The sequence below is a fragment of the Pteronotus mesoamericanus genome, unplaced genomic scaffold (genome assembly GCF_021234165.1).
Source record: "Pteronotus mesoamericanus isolate MK-2021 breed Mesoamerican mustached bat unplaced genomic scaffold, CSHL_Meso_final scaffold_54, whole genome shotgun sequence".
Lineage (NCBI taxonomy): Eukaryota > Metazoa > Chordata > Mammalia > Chiroptera > Mormoopidae > Pteronotus > Pteronotus mesoamericanus.
Genome location: NW_026555321.1, coordinates 2,751,428 through 2,772,345, shown reverse-complemented (window position 1 = coordinate 2,772,345; position 20,918 = coordinate 2,751,428). Strand labels below are relative to the sequence as shown.

General features: G+C 35.3%; 1 protein-coding gene across 5 annotated transcripts in view; it reads left to right on the top strand.

Annotated features, from left to right (window-relative positions):
• Positions 1-20,660, top strand: part of GOLGA4 (golgin A4) — a 90,260-nt gene extending 69,600 nt beyond the window's left edge. For 4 of the 5 annotated variants that reach the window (XM_054595236.1, XM_054595235.1, XM_054595234.1 and 1 more), the window contains 6 exons: positions 1,702-1,722; positions 1,902-1,970; positions 2,782-2,857; positions 5,996-6,099; positions 10,957-11,043; positions 19,980-20,660. In XM_054595236.1, the coding sequence (XP_054451211.1) occupies positions 1,702-1,722; positions 1,902-1,970; positions 2,782-2,857; positions 5,996-6,099; positions 10,957-11,043; positions 19,980-20,003 (381 nt within the window). In that variant the 3' untranslated portion in view covers positions 20,004-20,660. The remainder of the gene's footprint in view (positions 1-1,701; positions 1,723-1,901; positions 1,971-2,781; positions 2,858-5,995; positions 6,100-10,956; positions 11,044-19,979) is intronic. The other variant, XM_054595237.1, reaches the window with a different exon arrangement.
• Positions 20,661-20,918: the final 258 nt, after the last annotated feature.

Here is a 20,918-nt window from a genome sequence, read left to right as displayed (position 1 = left end):
GTGTTAAAAATTCATGTAAATTTTATATGCTACTCTAATATAGCCTTATTTGTAGTCACATAGAAATATTTTTAGTTATATACCATTAAAAACAATTCCTGTTTTTCTCCTTGGCTAATGAGTCAGATGCAAATGTAATGGGATTAGTTCGAAAATTGGACTTAATTCAAAGAGATCTGGCACTGTGTATCTAGGCATTTTTATAATCCCATTTTTTTAATCCTCATCTGAGGATATGTTTATTGATTTTAGGGAGGGAGGGAAAGAGGGAGAGGGAGACACATCAATGTGAGAGAGACATCAGTTGGCTGCCTCCCATATGCACCCTGACTGGGGATCGAACCTGCTACCTAGGTATGTGCCCTGACTGGGAATTGAACCTGCAACCATTTTTTGATGTCCAGGATGGTGCTCTAACCAACTGAGCCACCTGGCCAGAGCTATCATCCCAATCTTTAAGTAAAGTTGTTGCTATGAAAGATAGGCCATGTTTACCCTGTGGCTTCCTGTTGTACTGTGCACCCCAGCAAGTGCCCTCCCACAGGGCATGTGGGTCTGAATATGAGAAGCCGGTCAGTGTACCGTTCTGCTCCCTGAAATACTCTCACTCATCCAGTATGGCCTTTTCATAGCATTGCCATGAGGGGCTCAGGAATGTAGGTTAGCACTGTTCATATCTTTATCCTTGATAGTTATAGGTGATTCATTACAGAATATCAGTTACCAGGTAGAAATTTTCCCGACACCAATTACATGGACCACTTTCCCAAAATGGAGAGAAGAGGCCTTTATGATATGCTTTGCTGTACTGTGCCACTTGGTATCTATCTTAGTTATTAACATTGAGCAAGCTATGTGGACTTTTCTCTGTTTCTTTAATGGCTACAAGGTTCTGTTATTTTAGGGTTTGTTTTGTTTTTGTTTTTTTGCTGTTTGGTCATGATGTGAATATACCAGGTGCTATAAAATACTACTTCCTATAAGAAAAATACATGTATTTCACTGTCTAACATGTTCTTTTCCTTGACATCAAAATAAGTATTAGTGTTGCTTGTAGTGACATTTTGACCTGTGTTGGAATGGCATAGAGTATTGAAAGATTATGAAATTAATATTCAGGTTTTCTGAGTCCTTGTGCCATAGGAGGAAATATCCTTAATTTTCATTCCTACTCTAAGAAATAGCTTTTTATTTTCTTCATGAATTTGTATCCTTTTCTTTCCTTTTGTTTTTTCTGCTGTATCTTGAATTGCATATCAGTGTTGAGTTCAATGAAAAATTTGTAATTATAGTTCAGAGTAGATTCTTTGAAATAGTTGTTTAAAAGTTTCCTTAAAGGGCCCATATGCTTGAAATAGATATGAACATGTTTAATTTCTTACAAATTATACAAACAATACATGAGTATGTTCTTGTTGGAAGAGTCAGATAATACAGAAGTACATACAATAAGCCCTCCCTGGTGGGTGCCTCCCCGGCCAAGTGGTGTTCATTGTTAACAAAGTTCGGTGAGTTTGTATTTATACCGTAATAGTTTGTACAGCAGAATAGATGAGGTTTAAAAGCAAATATTTAAAATTGTCTCATTTTAAACCTGACCATGCTCTTAAGACTAACATTGAATTCTTATTTCTTTGTAATTTCATATTACTCCATTTTATTGAATTGTATTCACTCATTTTTTTTCTTTTCAATTTTCAGGTATCAATTATGGAGCTGCAGGTAAGACTAAATCTTCATTGAATTTGAATGAAGGTAGTGCATTTTCAGGAGCATTGTGAGTTTTAAGTTAAAACATAAACTATTTTAATTTCAAAAAAAAATTCCCAACCAGTACAGAAAAGTGTTCAGACAGTGATGGAACCCATATGCATTTCAGATTTGATGTTTTGTTCTTTCAGACACAACTAGCACAGAAGACCACTCTGATCAATGATTCAAAGTTGAAAGAGCAGGAGTTCAGAGAACAGGTACAGGTCTAATTGGTGCTTTTTATTTTAACTACCTTCCTTAATTTATGTTAGTATGTATTTGGATCTCTTTTAACTAATTAAAAAGGAGCTGATTTAATAGTTGGCTTTGTGATTTTGTTTGAACACCTGTTTCCAATTCTTTGGAATATATTCCCAGGAGTGGAATTGCTAGATCATATGGTAATTATATGTCTTAACTTTTTTGAGGAACTACCAAACTATTTTACGTAGTGGCACCATTTTACATTCCTATTAAAAAATATAAAGATTCTAATTTCTCCACATTCTTACCAAGTTTTTTGATTATAGCCCTCCTAGTATGAAATGGTATGTCATTATAGTTTTAATTGACATTTTCCTAATGAGCCGTGATGTCGAGCATCTTATCATCTGGCTGTATATCTTCTTTGGAGTAGTGTCTATTCAAGTCCTTAGCTCATTTTTTAGTTGGATTATTTGTTTTTTTGTTGTTGAGTTTTAAGTGTCCTTTATATATCTTGGATATAAGTCCCTTATCAGATGTGTGATTTGCAAATATTTTCTCCCATTCTGTAGGTGGTTTTTTCATTTTTTTGATGAGATCCTTTGAGGCACAAAAATTTTACTTTTGTTAAAGTTCAACTTAAATATTTTTTCTTCTGGTGTCTGTACTTTTGGTGTCATGCCTGAGAAGCCATTTGTATTAATTTTATTTGGCGATAGGCTGTTTTCAGCATTAAAAAAATTTAGTGGCTACAGCAGTCCCTTTTTCCCCCCATATGGTCTCCATGTGAATTTTATGATATGATGTAAATATTTATTATTTTAGATTCACAATTTAGAAGACCGTTTGAAGAAATATGAAAAGAATGTATATGCAACACCTGGGGGGACACCTTACAAAAGTAAGAATGATCTCTCATATGATGTTATCCATGGTTATCTCTAATTGGTAGATTTATGGATGATTTTTATTTTTCTCTTTGCTAATTTTATTCTTTACAATGAATACATTTACCTTTGTCATTCACCAATAACAGCTGGTTTTAAGGAGAGAGTGGTGGTAATCTAAAACAAAATTAATGCATATTTGTTGTTTAAAAATTCAAATAATGCTACAGTGTACAAGTGAACTGCAAGTCCCCACTTTAGTCTCCATTCTCCAAATGGATCTAGTTGACAGTTTCTGTATATTTTTCCAGACTCTTATGTATGTAATCCACTCCATGTACTCATACACACACAGTTACATATTTTATATGCTTCTGTTTTTTACTGTTACAATAATGATATAATTACTGAATTATAAACCAGGATTTAAGGAGAAAATAATTTTGTAAACATTCTTATATGCAAGTTGGGGACAGATGATTTGGAAATATTAGTCTCAATTTAAATAATGTATGCCACATACAAAGAATTTTAAAGCTCAGCTAGGCATTGTATGTAGTTGTTCCCTTGAGATAATCATCATTGAATAATCTCATAACAATTTTTCATTCTCAGTTTTACTGCCTCACTGCATTCAAAATAGTTTGATTTTGCTTTTGATATTTGTAATATATTTTACAAGTATTTTGTAAAGCTTTCTGCTTTTTCATAGGAAGTACTAGGACATGAAGCTTAACTATTTTGCATTCCTTTGTATTTTTGAAAGTGCTTATTGCTATGAAATAATAAAAGATACTACATAATTTTTAATTAAATAAGAACTTGTTTTGGATTCTTTCCAAAATCCTTTTCAAAAAGAAGGGAAAACTGATGTGGAAGTTTCCTATGGCTTATTGAGGAGAAGACTCTTGCTACAAAGGTCGCTTGTCATGGCTAAGTCTCAGCCTAAGCATATGTGATTCTCAGCATAGAATTGCTGAATCAGTGCTCAGCAGTGCATAAAAATAGTATTGATTCTTTTTGGTACGTTTCAACTTAAGAATTTCATACATAATTTTTTTCTCAGTTTTAAGTTGTAAAATGATCGTATGTAGTTTATTTAATAATCACCAAAAATATCAACTGCCAAGCGCTGTTATAAAATACATTTTGCTTATCAACTTATTTAATCCTCTCCATAAGCAAAGTTGTCTGGTTAAATATGCACATCAGTCTCTTCACCATGCCACTTCTTTAAAGAGTAAAATGAGCACCTGCCATGCAGGAAAAAGTATTAATTTCTTTTCCAGGAAAATAGCTACAAATAAGTAATCTAATGTTTAAAACAATAAAATCAGTTATTTTTTGAAAAGTGAAAAATGTAAACGTTTGCATTTTGTGTTGATCTAGAGCAGTGGTTTTTCAAGTGGTGCGCTGCAGGAATTTTCAGAACATGTAGTACCTGACTATTTAGTCAGGGCACTGACTTCTTTATCCTTAGATTGTCAAATAAAAAACTGACAATAGTAAAACAACAATAGCCATCCTGTATGAATGAATTGGGATTATACCTTTTTTTTGGTCAGATCACCAAAAACATTTTTTTTGGTGTCCCACCGAATTTTAGTAATTAGTTTATGTGTGTCATGAGATGAAAAAGGTTGAAAGTCACTGATCTAGAGAGATGAAACATGTATTTTTTGAGGAGGAAATACTGTATTATTATTTAGTTCTTGGTGCTCTGTATTTGTAAAGTGTGTGTTGAGTGACTTCAGTGTTCTAAAAATACATACTTTTAAAAAATGAAGTAGTCCAAACGTGCGCGCACACACACGATGTAAAATGAAGTACGGAGACCAGTGTGCACCTTGGAAACGGCCGTCTAGAAGGGGCCGGACCTCTGAGGCGCGTTGTGCTGCTCTTCAGTCTTCTATCTCACTGTTCTTATGTTACAGCATAAGCGCAGATCCCCTTCCTAGGGGCCCAAAGCCTAGTCTCTGGTTTCCTGAGAAACACCCAATATGGGTTTTGACTGTTTGGGCATTCCCAGGTTGCCATTCGCCTTGTCTTTTAAATTTGTAGCTTAGTTTTCCTATGTTCCTCTACCCCTTTAGGGATTTCCTACGATCCTAGAATATTTTCACGCAGTATTTAGATGTTTCTTGATAGCAGAGGGCTTTTCATATTACCTAATGTGCCATATTCCTGGAAGTTGATGCAAATATAGACTTCACATAATGCATAATTATGAGTTTATTCAGATTAAAATTTGGCATAGTGTTACTTCATATATCTGACCTGTATTTATTCTTTACTTTTAGATTGAATAGAGCTTAACAAATGAACTATAACTTTTTATGGAAGTCTTTAAAAGCTGTGAATCAAAATATTTGGAAACCATTGTAATGACATTAATCATACATTTTCAAACTATTTTATTCTGTTTCAGAAACAGTTTTTGAAAACTTGATTTAAACTTAGAGTGCTTTTAGGCTTGAAATACTAGAAAAACTAGAATGCTATTCTGAGATAGTAAATTCTTTTCTTTTAAGATTTTATTTATTTTTTAGAGAGAGGGGAAGGAAAGGAGAAAAGAGAGAGGGGAAGGAAAGGGGAAAAGAGAGAAACATCAGTGTGTAGTTGCCTCTCATGCGCCCCCTACTGGGGCCCTGGCCTGCAACCCAGGCAAGTGCCCTGACTGGAAATTGAACCCGCAACCCTTTGGTTCACAGACTGGCACTCAGTCCACTGAGCCACACCAGCCAGGGCTGAGATACTAAATTCTCAATAAAATAAAAAATCATTGTTAATTTTAATCATTGTAGAAGTCAACACATAATATTTAAGAAAGAAAACCAGTTTTAAGGAATCTTTGTATTCCCTAAGTATAGTCTTTTAGAATTGCCATTGCAGAAGAAGGAGGAGGGGGTGGAAGAGGAAGAAAAAATGTGAGAAATAAGGTTACTGTAATAATCTTCGTTTTCTCTTACAAGGGAAGAATACCCTTTGGAATACTTTATGTATATACAACACAATACCATGCAATATAATATAATTAATAACAAGAATGATGCATCTCTTTGTTTAGTTGTTTTGTCGTTTGTCTATTTTCTAAGTAATAAGTAGTGTATCTAGTTTTGTCTTTACAGTTTGATCTGTGTTTTATTTGACAGGTGGCAATTTGTACCATACTAATGTCTCGCTCTTCGGAGAACCAACCGAATTTGAGTATTTGCGAAAAGTGCTTTTTGAGTATATGATGGGTCGTGAGACTAAGGTATAAATCATGATGGGTGATTTGGCATGTGGCTTAATTTAAAAGGAAATATGTCCCATTTTTAATGCACATACTGATTCCATATGTGTACGACTAACAGACCATACATGCTAGTAGTAGGTGACAGGTACTTGTGTCATTGCTCGTAATTTACAGAAGTTAATTGGCAGATTTTGCTTATATCTCTTACGTTTATAAAGTATTAATTTAAAAAAGACTGTTGGATAATGCAAAATACTAAAATTTAAAATTTCATTAACTTAATACTTTGTGAAGCATGTGACTATTTAATTTTTAACTTCCAGATCTTGAAGTTAGGGTAATAGATTTTATAGTGTGAGAGTACTGGAAATGGTCATAATTAAGAATGACTAGTTGGGGATATTTAGAAATATTTTACATTAGTCACTGTAAGAAAGTCATTCCTTCACACAGGGAATATTGATCATTAAAAAATTATCACATTATATGAGTAATAATGCTTGGCTAATTTGTTTTTTAGGAGATTAAATTTATTGTAAGGTTCTTGAGTATAGAGTGTTATTTATATCCCCTACAGTGTTATTGGACTTCTAGTAACTATATCTTGAATTGAATTAAATGCATTTAGGGAAATTCATGAATCTTTCCTCCAACAAAATTTTCCATTTAAAGCAATTTCTTTTTCTGATACTGTTTCAAGTTTTTACCTACATGAACTTTTACAAAGCCTCTATACTTTGGCCGAGAATGGGATAATGAGTTTTCTATTCTTAGAAACAGTCAGTGTTTTAATTTATGAGTCTGTGGGGGTTACTGAGTCATAAAACCATTTCAGGGGTCGATTTGAAATATATTTAAAACAAAAGTAAGAGCAATAAGAAAATTTCTTAATATTACGAATTTATGGATTATAGATTCAGCTAAACACTAGAAGTTACAGGGCTAGAGTCATTTGAGTCCTTCATATCTATAGAAATCTCATTTTGTTGTATCAAATAGTTTCAAATTAAAGTAATAACTAGTGTGATCCTGAATGTGTATCACGGGAGGATTCACAGTGATTCAGAGTCTTTGTTTCCTAAGGACCTTTTTTTTTTTTTTTTTTTTTTTGGTAAAGGATAGCTAAAACTAACTTTGTCCTCTTTTAAAAACAAAGCTAATTAAATATAACTTTCTCTTATTATATATTTATTGGATAGCAGCCTGTGTTTGAGGTGAGGTTAGTTTATGTTACCTTGTTATTGCAGGGAAGGCGGAAAGGCATACTTTAAAAAAAAATAACCTCTTAGAACTTTAGCTACTTTGGTCCATTTGTACTCTAAAACTATCATCCCAGCGTTGTTGCTAAATAAATTATTTAACCTTTTCTTGATCTGTGAAATTAAGAGACTGTCTCAATGAGCTCTTTCTTTTGGAGGCTGCGAACATGTGTGGGATGAGGTCTCTACAGAGTGTTAGGTCCTTCTGAAGAAAAACGCAGCACACACATAGTATGTGTCTGCGGCACTGCCTTCAGCCAGGTCTCAGCTGGTGTGTTCAGGGCTTAGCAGTTAGTTTTAGGGTGTGACTTGGGAGACAGCTGAAAGGGACGTCTTCAAGGCAAGGAGTCCTCTCTCTGGTCTTCATCTCCATCATGCAGTATATTTTTCTAGTTACTAAAAATGATGACTAGTCTCTCATTCTGCATTCACATCTTACAAGTAAATATTGAAAATCGGTAGCAGATTTTCCATTTAATTTACTGCATACTTATTGAACACTTAACTACCTGTGGCCCTTTGTTTATCACCAGGATGGATAGGGAGATGAAATTTGAGACCACCCCTAATTTAAAGGAGAATACCATATACAGATGCTCCTTGACTTACTTTCAGGGGAGTTACTTCCTGTTAACCCATTGTAAATTAAAAATACCATGTCGAATGCACTTAAAACACCTTACCTGCTGAATATCATAGCTTGGTCTCGCCTACCTTAAAAATACTGAGAGCATTTGCATTAGCCTGCAGATGGGCAAAGTTGTCTAACATAAAGCCTATTTTGTAGTAAAGTATTGACTATTTCATGTTATTTATTATGCATATTGCTTTTGCCTCATTATAAAGTTGAAAAATCATTTAATTTGAACCACTGTAAGTCAAGGACTGTCTGTAGTAGGGAAGGGGAGCTGTTCTCAGTCAAGGATATAATGTGATGCTTAAGAGAGGCGCAGAGTCTTCATGTTTACTTGTGGGAAGGTCAAGGAAGACGACGTGGAGAGGCCGGTGTGTCTGCTGGGCTTAAAGGGGACGGGGAGGGGACGGGGGGGGATTTTGATAGATGAGCTCAGATAGGAGGGAAAGCCTAGACAGAGGTCCAAGGCAGGAAATTGAGTGTGGGTTTTGGAAGACATTTCGTCTGGTCCAATTAAAACACTGGATCTGCACGGTGGAAGCGACTGCTTTAGGGTGCAGTGTGGCGGGCCTGGAGTGTTTTCAGCTTTACCTGGAGGGGTTGTGGGGTAGCCCTGGAAAATTTTGAGTAGGGGTTGACAAGGTCAGAGCTGTTTTAGACATACGTTTTGCTGATTTGTCCAATTTTTACACATTAATAAAGAATTCGAAGTAGAGACCAGATTATGGCTATAGAATGAGCCAGAGTTCTATTGTGGCCACTGCAATTTGATCCTCATCTGCAGTTGTTTCTTGTCTGGCAGGATCTGTAGTTCACCCCACCTGTGTTTCTTCATCTGCCTTTGCACACAATGTTTTTAATTTTATGAGGAAGATGATTTTTTTAAGACCACACATAGGACACACATTCTTAGGGTATGAAGTAAAAGTAAGCTCCTATTCTTTCTTCTCTTCTTGGTTTCTTTGTCTTGGGTTTTGATCCTTTGTGCTATTATTGATACTAAAAGTCAGCCTGTTCTCCTTTTCAATAGAAATTGTTTCTCATCCTGACTTTTATTGAATCCTCTCCCTAAAGAAAACCTGGCAACAGAGCCACTTCTGAACCAGGCGGCTCATTTGAACTTTGCTTACTCCCAGGGCCTGAAGACATTGTGTATAGAGTAGGGAGTCTGGTTTCTTTCCCATGGTATGGCAGAGAGCTGGGCTTCTCCACGGAAGTGTTGTGTGGCATGCTAGGGAAGAGCTTTAAGCCTTTACTGGGTGATAAGCTGCAAATTCTGATGAATTGCTGATGAATTTAGAGGTGGGTTTCCCTTTACCATTGTCTAGAAATGTGAAAAGACACTAGCCACAGTTATTTTCTTTTTTGACAGACATGCTTGTGTGTCCTTGTATATGTGGTTTCATAGTGAATGTAAATGAATTTTGGGGTACTTTCAACTTTATAAGCTCTTGAAATTAAAGAAAGTCTTAGAATTGTAAATTTCTGAATTTTAGATTTCTGTTATTTCCTAAAAACAGCCTTCATAGATAGTATACCAGGAAACATTTAAAGTTGCTTCAGAGTGTTAATAAAAAAATACTGAAATAGTTACTATTTCATGTTTCTCTTGCCATTTCATGCTGCATTTATGCCTCATTTTTAGACTTCAGCAATATAATATAAAGGATGAACGTTTTTGTAAAATGCCTTTGGGATTTTACAAGAAATTCCAATTCTCCAAGAACTAAGTAGTTTTAAATGTTGTTTGTTTGGTTTTTTTTTTTTGAAATCATCAAAGGCAGAGGCAAAAAATAAAAAGAATGATGGGGGCTGAAACTAAAATCTTGTTGTGTTGAAGGTCATGGTATTAGTTGATCTCTTAGTTCAAATAAATATTAGAAGTGTGTGAAGGACTTTGCTTAGGCTTAGCACTTGCTGCGAATTAAAAAAAAAATGTTCCTTTCTTCCCTTCCTGGAAATAATGATACTTTTTTTCCCTAATGATGTGAGTTTCCAAAATTTTTGGTTAACTCTATTATGTCACCTTATCCTCAGTGACCTTCTCTGGTCTGTCTCCTCCACCCCCTCTTCCCTTCCACCACCGCCACCACCACCACACAGTCTGTGTAACCGTGAACGAAGCGTGTTAGAGTCAGGCCTCTGGGCGGCCCTCCCCGCCCCCGGAGGGTCCTCAGGAGGGCGCTAGCACCGGCATTTGTATGTAAGCTCTAAACTTGTTGTCCTACCTATTTCATAAGTGGTATCTTCTTTCCTCTCTGTCTCCCTCAAAACATCTCATCTTGACACAGAATAGGGAATTTCAACCTTTGAGGAGAATTTTCCAGGAGCTTATGGGTACAGTCTGACTTACGGTATATTTATTTAGATCTACACAATTTATGATCTTGTTTTGCAAGCCACCATGTGTAATGTTTGATTCATCATGTTTTCTACCAAATGAAACATCTTGTGTTTATTTAAAATGTAATTTGTATTTCTATTAGGTTGATGTGCTGCATGTCTTAAAAATATCTACTAAGCATGTTCATGTTCATGCAGTAGCCCATGTTTATGAGATATATGATGTGATTTAGTTAAAGCTGAACTTGGGAGTACCCAGTTCTGATTATTTAGAGCATATGTTTTGGCAATACATCACTTGCTAGATAGATTTCTACAAATAAAAAGCCTTATAAAATGAATGAGTAATAAAGTTTCATCTTAATAAGAAAAAGGGCCAAGAGCATTAGAATTTTATATAGCTTCATGCTATTGTAAATGCATCTTCTTAAAATAATATCAACCAGACATTGTGAGGAGTATTTTTAAATTGAAATTCTAGTGTTGGCTGGTATTTCCTTGACTGATACCTTCACATCATACTTCTTTGGTTGTGGCTTCCATTGAGAGCACTAAAGAATCTCACCAGAGAACGTGTCGGAATGGGTTGACGCTTCTGCTCCCGTGTCTGTCAGTGATCGTCTCCTACTTTTCTTGTAGACCATGGCAAAAGTTATAACCACTGTACTGAAGTTCCCTGATGATCAGACTCAGAAAATTTTGGAACGAGAAGATGCTCGCCTAATGGTAAGCTTTGAAAGTAGGTTACGGTTAGAAGTTGACTTTATCTTACCCATTTTCACTGTGGCTCATTTACAAGGACTTTGAGTTGGTAAAAGAAATTAAAAATTTTTATTTTTAATATAATATAGCCTGGAGAATGAGCGTGGATCCACAGGAAGAAAGTTTAACTTAGGGCAAATATGAACGGGCGCCCTCAAGGAAAGAACAGCCTTATTTAATAGCATATGTGAGGGTGACGCCCATGTGTGGCTGTACGGGAATTCCAGAATCTGACTGTTTGTGGAAAGGATAGAAAAGGCATTTATTCTGGTATGCCCAGTAAGTATATCATGATGTTTTATATATTATAGTTCTTTATTCTACTTCAGTTGATTTTCAAATATACAGTAATTTTGAGTGAAACAATTTAAGCAGTTTTGAGCTTTTGACATACCCTACAAGGAAAATATAGATAACTGAATTATTAGAAACCTTTGTGTGAAGTCTGCTGTGATACAAATAACAAATACACGACTTCATAAATCATGCAAAATTCTCTGTGCCTCACTTCTTTTTGCCCTGAACCGGTAATTTTGCCCTGAATCCATTCTAAGGAGAGTGAAACTTGTAAAGTTTTGTGTCTTGCCCCAGGCTTTCTCTTTCTGCTTCCTTTTCTTTTCTTGCTATTAGTCTGCAGTACACTCCCTGTTCTCCCTCCAGTTTCTTTGCCTATTTAGTGATCTCAGTACTGCTCTTCTCTTTTCTCCTCAATGGAGCAAGGAAAGATCTTCTCCTTAGTGGTAGGTTAGCCTATGTTCAAGTGTCTCCAGTAAGAAGGGCTGAGCCAATAAGCATCCCATCTTATCTAGACAAACTGTGTGTGTCTTAGAAAAGCTCCTGCTTATCCTGAGGCCGCATCTCCCTTTCTGTAGCCGTCACCAGTTTGTTCTAACCCCTGGAACTGAACCAAAAATCTGGAGATAGCCTAGATGGAAGGCTTTTCCATGCCAGGCTAAATACTTACTCCAGCACGTCTCAGCCATTTATGAAGTTCCTTTCCTGTGACCCGTTGCCCAGGGTCAGTCCTGAAGGCATCCCAGGCACATTCTGACCTCCAGGCTTCCTCCGATGTCATCCCAGCATCCCTGACCTTTGTTCCAATACTCCGTTGTGTATTGTGTTACATACCTATTATTTTTTTTCTGGGACAGTTGCAATTACTTTGGTTAGCATTTGTTTTTTGTGAAGCATTCCTCCTTCGTATCTGGTGGCCTGAAAAATGTTGCTGTTCTTTTATAGTTATTTCTGGTTATAAATATTTTTGATAAAGAAGTATGTCACTGTAATGTACTTTGTGAACAGAGAGAATGTTTTAAATTCTAGTGAACATCTAATTCTATAACCATGTAGTCACTCAGTAGAAGCTTTTCTCTTCACTGAGTAAAACAACTGTGTCTTTGTGAAAATAAAAATCTCCAGTGCTGTTGAGCCTGTTGACATGATTTTGTCATTATGGTCAAGTTTAAGAAAATATTTTGACATAATATAAAAAAGTTTTTATTATCTTGTTCGTTCTCCCATGGCCTCTTTATCATCTTAATGTTGGAGGATGGCAAATTCTCCTCTTACTGTTGGGCTACATTTTATCAGGATTTGCTCTAAAGTACAGATTCATCCTAAGTCCCTGCTTGGCAAATGTCTTAGGAAACATGCCTCCATACCCCATGTACACATGCAGTCTCAGCGTGGTTTGCTTTGAGGGAAACTTAATTGAATTGACACATGTAAATAGTGCACCATGTAAAACATTTTCAAGCAGGAAGAAAAGTTTTTTTTAAAATTTAACTAAAAGTAAATTTTTGAAAAACATTATGCTTTTTATTTCTGAGTAGAGTAGAATTCATTTTACATAGGGATGAAAGGGTGTTTGATCTTCCTGAAATAACCCTCCCTTACCCTGGAGGCCGACCTGTTCAGAAGGAAAGTCCCATTTCTCTATGACCTCGAGCAGTCTCACCCATGATTATCTTTTTAAAAAAAAAAAGTTGATAGTATGTTCATTAAAGCTGGGGCCAGTGAGACAAGGAAAGGTAGAAGCAGCAGCAGGAAAGAGCTCAGGCAGGGCTGCGTTGGCTCATCAGAAAGGCAGAGACAAGAGGCCTTGGAGACAGGTTCGGGGGTTAGCCCGGGACAGGCTGCCGCTGGCTCGTTGCTCCCTGGGTTTCAGGTCTTGTAGGGACCTACAGAGTTCAGGAGAGAGGAGTAAAGATGCACACCTGAGAGGGAGGAGAGGCGGGGGCTTGCTCCTGCGAGGGCGGGCTCATTCTGTTGTTACTTTTTGCTTAATGAATGAATTCAGTCAGGAATCACCTACTCTTCTACTTGCAGTGAATATAGACAAATTGAAGACAGGGAAGATGTTTTAGGGGAAGGAGGTACTCTCCATCCATTCATACATGAATAAAAGATACATCTAAATAATACGATTCAAATGATAAAAATAAATGCTCAGGAAATGTGACATAACCTATAATGAACATGAAGAGGACTTACAAATCACCTTGAGTTACCTTCTGTCAGTATAGGGAGAGTCTTGGTACTGGATGGAGTGACTGGCGACTGTTCTGTATTTGATGGAACGTAGACCATTGGTGAGTGAGAAAGTCGAAGCAAGAATCGCATGTGCGTTAAGATTGCTATCATTTGTAAAGTGAGCCATAAAAATTACTGTCTTTGCACAAAGTTTCTCTTGAAGAAATTTCAGAAATTGTCAGTGAAATGTAGCTGATTGGAACACAACACTGCAGAGAACAGTGACTTTTTTTCTGACAGAAAGATAAGATATCCAATAGAAAGATACATACATATCTTTTCAATGTCATTATGTAAAATAGCTTTTCCACAGAAAGATACATAGATGTATAGAAAACAAAGCTTTTTAAGGTTTGTTAAATAATCATTTAAAGCTATTTAGTCACATTAGCTTTAAACGTATATTCCCAAAGGATCTTTTTGGCAATTTGTTGTAAATGTGGAGCTACAAGGTTCCCTTCTGTTAAAATCAGCAACCTTGAGTATTTTGTTACTTTAGCTTTGGGGGCTGAACGCTGGTGTATGTAAACAACAAACCCCAAACACCTGTGGAGCTTGCCCTGTCTGTAAATATTTGGGATGCCGGAGAGCGAGTGTGGATCGCACTCTGCTGATAAGCAGCCACGCCAGTGCTGAGCAGGTAGTGTAGGAGGAACGCGGTCTGAAAGCTTTGCTTTGTGGTTCTATGTTATACACTTGTCTTATGGCATTGATCAAAAGCCTTCCATGACTGCTGGTAAGGTATTTCTCAGTATATCCCTTATTTACCATATCTCTCCTCCCCCAGTGAGTTTTATACTCTATTTGATTTACGAGAGTGACTCCTTACCACTTGGCCACCGCGCCTGCGTTTTATACTCTATTTGAAAAACCCCATTATAGAATAGCAGTCATTACTTAATAAGTGGTTTCAGAGTTGAACCTAATTTCAAGAATACATTTCATATGTGAGAAATCCTTACCTGTTAAGGAGGAGTAAATTACAGAGCATAGTTACAGTTTGGTTTGAGGGGCGTGGTGTGTAGAGAAGGAATCTAATCCTTCACTGACATATTGTGGAAACGAGGGCAAGGCTCAGAGCCTGTGCGTCTTCACAAAGCTAACATCACCTCGTTGGGTATGCTGGACGGCCAGAGCGCAGTACCTGTGCTGGGCTTTGGAGATAGCGGTAGGGGTGGTGGTGGTGATTGCTTAGCCACCATGTAGCACCTTAGAGAGCTCGTCTTTCCTAGAAGATGAGACTTGGGAGGGTGATCTAATAATGTATATAACATAAACCGTTAAAGACCTCAGCAGGACAGTCACGTTGCGAGCTTGAACGAAGTCCCATACGTAGCATTTTTGTGGGGAGAGCCTGCACCTGAATAGCTCAGCCTGGTGTGACTTTGAGCAAATGTTTTGGTTCAATGAGGGCAAGAAATACACTAGTAAAATGTGTGTGTTGGATTAATCTATGTCTATGGTTTCTTTCCCTCCAAAGTAGTACATTAGTTGTAAACTTTCAAGGTCTAGATTTGTTTCAAGTGGAAAAAATTGCATTACAGGCAGAAGTTAAAAAGCAAATGCACATATCAATTGTGTTCTTACCTTCGTCTTCCCAAGAACAGCCCTTTTCCTCCTCTCAGTTTTTAGCTTATTGTGCCTCATATTTCATTTTGTGAAGGTTTAGGTAGGTGAGACGGCCCGAGTAGATGGGACATTGGCGTGAATACAGACGTCTCCGCTTGCCTAATTGTTTTCTGCCTAAAAAACTGCCCTAGAAGTGCACCATCAGAGGGTTTTTTTAAAAGGAGAGTGCTATTTGTTACTTAGAATTACTTCATTAAGAAAGGTTATTGATTCCTTAATAAAGTATAGTTGACATACAGTATTACAGAAAGTTTATTTTAAGCAGCTGCTAAATCATCTCTGGAACTGAAAATTTTTTTTTGTTTGTTTAGAAATCTCTTTTAAAAAGTATTTTTACGAATACATTTTTCTCTTTCGAGTGCTAGCAAACTTAATGACACATTTAATATAGATGGCTCTTTTCTTGATGACTCCATTAAAAGAATTTTTTTTTTTTCTGATGAAAAACGTTTGGCTTATTTTCTTTCCCCATCCACTCTAGTCATTTTTAAAAATTCATTTTCTATTAACTTTGTTTTGGCTTTGCTTTCATGCAGATCTTTTGTTTTCTGTCAAGTTCTTAATTAGTCATTGCCTTCGATTGGTCTTGTACTTCAGTTAATGTTTCTCAACTTCTCTCCTTTTGGTTAGAATTTTAAATATTTCCTCTGAATTAATAAAGTCATCAGAACTTTTCAGCATTGTTAGGCACAAATGGCTTCTATTCTGGTGGACATTTATTTTGCCCTTTGTATCATCTCAGTAGATGCATGCAAAGTGGACTCAGAAAACAAATGTAAATAAAACTGATGCATAGTGATAGATACTGTGCATATAAAATACAGGTTTGTTATCTTAAAAGTAGTTTTGACTCTTTTTTTCAGAATTACATAGTAAGTGATCATTGTCAAAACACATTGCATATAGTTCAGAAACATTGCACAGAAAGTAAGGTCTTTATGATCTACAGCCTGCCAGCTGTTTCCACTGTGCCAAGGTCCTCTCTGTCAATGGTGTGGTGAATATCCCCAGGTTTCCGAAGCTTTACTAATATAGTAATAATTATTCCTGTATCACTTAATTATTTTATTTTATAAAAATGAGAATATGCGGCAGTTTACTTTTTCCACTTAATCATATTTCTATACTATGCCACCTCATTACAAATGAGTCTACCTCATTCTTTCTAATGGCTGGTTGTATGATTATATGAATGTCCTACAATTTCATTCACCAGTTTCCTGTTTATGTACACTTAATGTGGTTTCCAGTTTTTCAGTACTTATAAGAATAGCCACGGAAACATCCATATATGTATATTTTTAAGTTTTCCAATAGGATATTAACCTTACTGTGTTGTGTGTATTGCAAATATTATTTTTTTAGTTTGCCTTTTGATTTTGCTGCTTTTTACTAACTCCACATTAAATAGAAAAAAATAAGTAAAATGATACTTCTGAGGTTGGTCAAATTATCCGAGAATAGACTTAGATTTTATAAATAATACCTGTGTTTGCTGATGCTATTCTAAAACAGACCAGGAAGCTAATTAATTATCTTGGATTATGACCATTTAAGACAGGACATAGAATTTATTTAAGAAGGTTGCTGCATTCAAAACTATGTTTGAAATTGAAATTGGGTCTTGTTGAATGGAAATTTTGGGTGGCTCATCATTCCTGAAACCACGTCTGATGTTCTGTTGAATTCAAGGGAACTGTTCAGTGATAACAGTGACATATTTTAGGAATGACAATATGACATACAGATATACCGTAGTCATATTCTTCAACATTTCCCTATAACCTTTTGATGGTCAGTTGAGATAATATAAATAAAATTTGAATGTGTACTCTAATGGAATTATGAAAGAAATCTTTTTATAAAGCAGATAATCATAATCTAATCAAGCATATAAATGTGTACTTAAAGTGGAAGTACATCTTTAATTATGCTTTTTAAATTTTTAAATTAAAGTTACAAGTATATCTCAGCTACATAGGGTTACATTTACTTAGGATAGGAGGAAGGTAATACAGATGCTTTATACTTTGCCTGTACGTCCTTGATTTGGGGAGATTTGAGAAAAATTTAAGTACAACCTGTTTAATCCTCTGAAGTTCATATACACATATATTCTATGTGTTATGTTAAGTCTTAAAACTAACCCAATAAGCTTTTTTTCTTCCTGGCTTTGTAGTATACTTCACCTCGCAGTGGTATCTTCTGAGTAAACCATCAGTCTGTGCTTAGTTAGCATGTGGTGAGTGAAGAATAATGTCTTGTGTCTTCTGTGCCAAAATCAAATGTATTGCATGATACTAACCATTTCGCTGGAATTCTTTTGCTTTTTTTGTTTCAATAATATATGATTTTGCTATGGGTTAATAAAGGTATTTTCTGTTAATTCTATTTTTTATATTAATAATATATAGATTAATAATCACTGCTACCAGTATGATTATATAATTTTAGGAAATTTTACTTCTTAAAATAGTACTTGAAAATTTCAGAATTGCTCTTTGAAATTTTGTTAAAAGAATCCAAAGAAGTATTTATGTATTTCGTATTCCTTTTATTTCCCAAGAATTTTCTGAGAAGTCAAAAAAGAATTGAGAGAAACAAAAAATCATTTTTCTAGATAAAAGTAAAGTAATATATTTCAGAAGGCTAGAATTTAAAATACTAACTATAAAGCCTCCTTAGAGTTAAGGCTAACCTGAAATAATGAAAACTAGTAAAATTGATTTAAAAATAAGTGCATTTTTATTTTTACTTCCTGGGGTCGCACAATTTAACAAAGTTACACATTTGTCCTGAGGAGACCCTTAGGCAGCCTGCTTTAATCGAAGGTGGCTATTTCTATTAACATATTATTACAATGAAGTGGAGGCATCTAAAATATTTCAAAGCAGTTGGCTGTATTCACTATTTAAACACCCCTCCAAATCACCTCCACATTCCTGCTGTTAGCTTGATTTCATACCTCCTAAAAATTTAGGGTACATTTTTACCTCAAACTTAGCTAGAATTTTTACAAATCACAAATGACCTGGATCACAATTAATAGAGCTTAATTGTAATTAAAGGTTCTCTGTGATTGTTAATTCGCCAGTATTCAGCTAACAGTATTAAGGTTAAAAATGCCAATATACAGCATTTTTTAAAACCTTTTAGCTTTAAGAATCCTTTATGCCTACATTTGAGTCTCATTTTTATTTTAATATATATCAATGAATTTGCCTTAGTGTTTACCTGGAGTTATCTTGAGTCATGTAGATCCCATATCAAACTCAGTAGTCTTAAATTTTCCTTTTTTAATAATACTGTAAATATGGCATCATGCTTGTTATTATATTGCATTTAAGTATTGTCATTAATCACTGGAAATGATTACTGTGTAGCATTTCAGTGGACTGATTAATTGATTGACTGTCTTCTCAATTTTTAGTTTAAAAAATTCTAAACATAAGATTTGCAAAAATGGTACAATAAACACGCATGTACCCTCACCTATATTTACCAATTATTAACCTTTTGCGAAATATTTTCACTTACTCTCACTCTTGCTCTTTCTCTCCATAGGTATTTCCCTCTGTAACTTTTGACAGTTGCTTGCAAATATTAACTAAACTATTCTAGCAAGTGCTTTTAAGAACAAGAGCTTTTTCTACATACTCATAATAATCACTCATAGGAAATTTAATATTAACATAGTAACTGTTATTTAGTATACGGTAAATGTTTACATTTTTCTAGTTTTCTAAACAGTGCTTTTCATAATTTTTTAAATTCCAGGATCTATTTAATGATCATACACTGCAATTTATAGCCGTAAATTGTCTCCTATCTTCTCTGTCTCTCATGACATCGCACTGCATGGCATTACTGAGTCGTGCACGAGTTTCTTCCCACAACAGTTCAAGCTAAGGTTTTGAAATAACTGACAAGGGAATTTAAATATAACAGGAGGTTTTTTCTTATCTTGTCTAGATTTCTAGGGCCAACATGATTGTTGAGCTAGTTTTATAAATAATACACTTTTGGAAGTATATCATAAGTAGTGGATTATATTGTTTATTTACAAATTGAAAAGATTTTAAAACTTTCTTTTTCCATTAAGTATATGAAAGTTTTTCTGTATTACTTAACCTTATTTAGTAATTTACTTTTATGCCATTTTTTTAACCTCATATTTGATCTATGAGCTTTCTAATCTGAGAAACCTTATTAAGAAGGTTTAGCATAATTTCTTACATTTTAAGTGTTTAAAATTAAGTTTATTAATTTCAGATGAGGCATAGCTTTTGACACCAAAATGCTGTTTGTCCTCTGCTGCCAGCTTGGCATCCTGGAGAACTGCAAGATGTGGGAAAACCAATGCATTATGGAAAGAGAAGGACTCCTCCTCTTTAAATCCCACCTGAATTGCTGCATCCTAGAGACAAGTTAGAATGTTTACTCCTGGCTTTCTCTAATTGTGACCTGGTAGCATTCAATACATGGTGAAGGGTTACAATTTCGGTGTCATTTGAAAATACTGTTTTTCAGGATTGCTGACTCTGGGTCAGATCATTCCAAGAACATTGATTTCTAGAAGATTTCTGTAGGATTTAATTCTTAGACTATTTCTACTTTAATCCGCAGACCATAGATATAATTTAATTTTAACTTGAAATAGCCGATCCCCCAGAGAATTGGCTTTAAAGGTGTTTTTCCCCCCTCTCTTTAATTATCCTCTTTTCCTTTCCCTGTTCCAGTCATGGCTTCGACCTTCATCTTGAAGAAATGAGGAGAGTAACTGGGAAAAGTTGGGAAGCTGCGCACTGCTGCTCTTTGAGAAAGAAGCTGTTGTTCAGGGCTCTTCGTGTAGCCAGATGACCAAGAAGAACCTGATGTTGGCCCACCCAGTGCAGGCAGCCTTTAAAATAGGTTGTATCAGTGGAGAAATGGTGGTAGTTTTCTTTTTCTTTTTTTCCTTTTTTTCGGGAGGAAGGAAGAGTTTTATGTTGTTTAAAATTTTTTAAATGACTTAACCTGATTTATGGGCTCACTTAAATGTTCCTTTCTTCCATCTTTTTTGTCCCTCTTTTAAAAGAACTGCTTGCCTTTTCTATTTATTTTTAGAGTGATTTTTTAAAAGACTTGTGCAATACATTTTGAGGTGAAACATAGTGGATTTTTTTTTCTGATAAATTAGAGCATTTAATTGACTATTTTATCCAGATTGATTTGTTGAATATTTACTAAAAACTAGTTCTTTAAGTTATGACATATGATAAATCCAAACAGCAGTACCTCATTGTTTACTTAGCTTTTGTACTTATATTTTTCAGAGGAAAAAATACTACTGTAAATTGTAAATAGTCAATATATAACTATTGTATGCAAATCTCTGACTCTTGGCAATGTCATCTTGGAAGAACAGAATAAATAAAGTTTATTTACTGTATACAATTTGCTGATTGTGCTTTTTTCTATGTTGAAATCTATTTCAAAGTGGTTAAGAATTTATTTTCTGTTTGGGTGGATATAATAAACTATTTGTCAAGATGAGTATTTGGAAGGATTTTTTTATGTTCAAAATTAGCATGGCCAAGTTAGAGGAAGTATGGAAATAACATACCTCATGATGTGCTCTGGGATTCTGCCAACTTGGAGATGCCTTCTCTTTCTGGAGTAGACCATACTTTGATTCT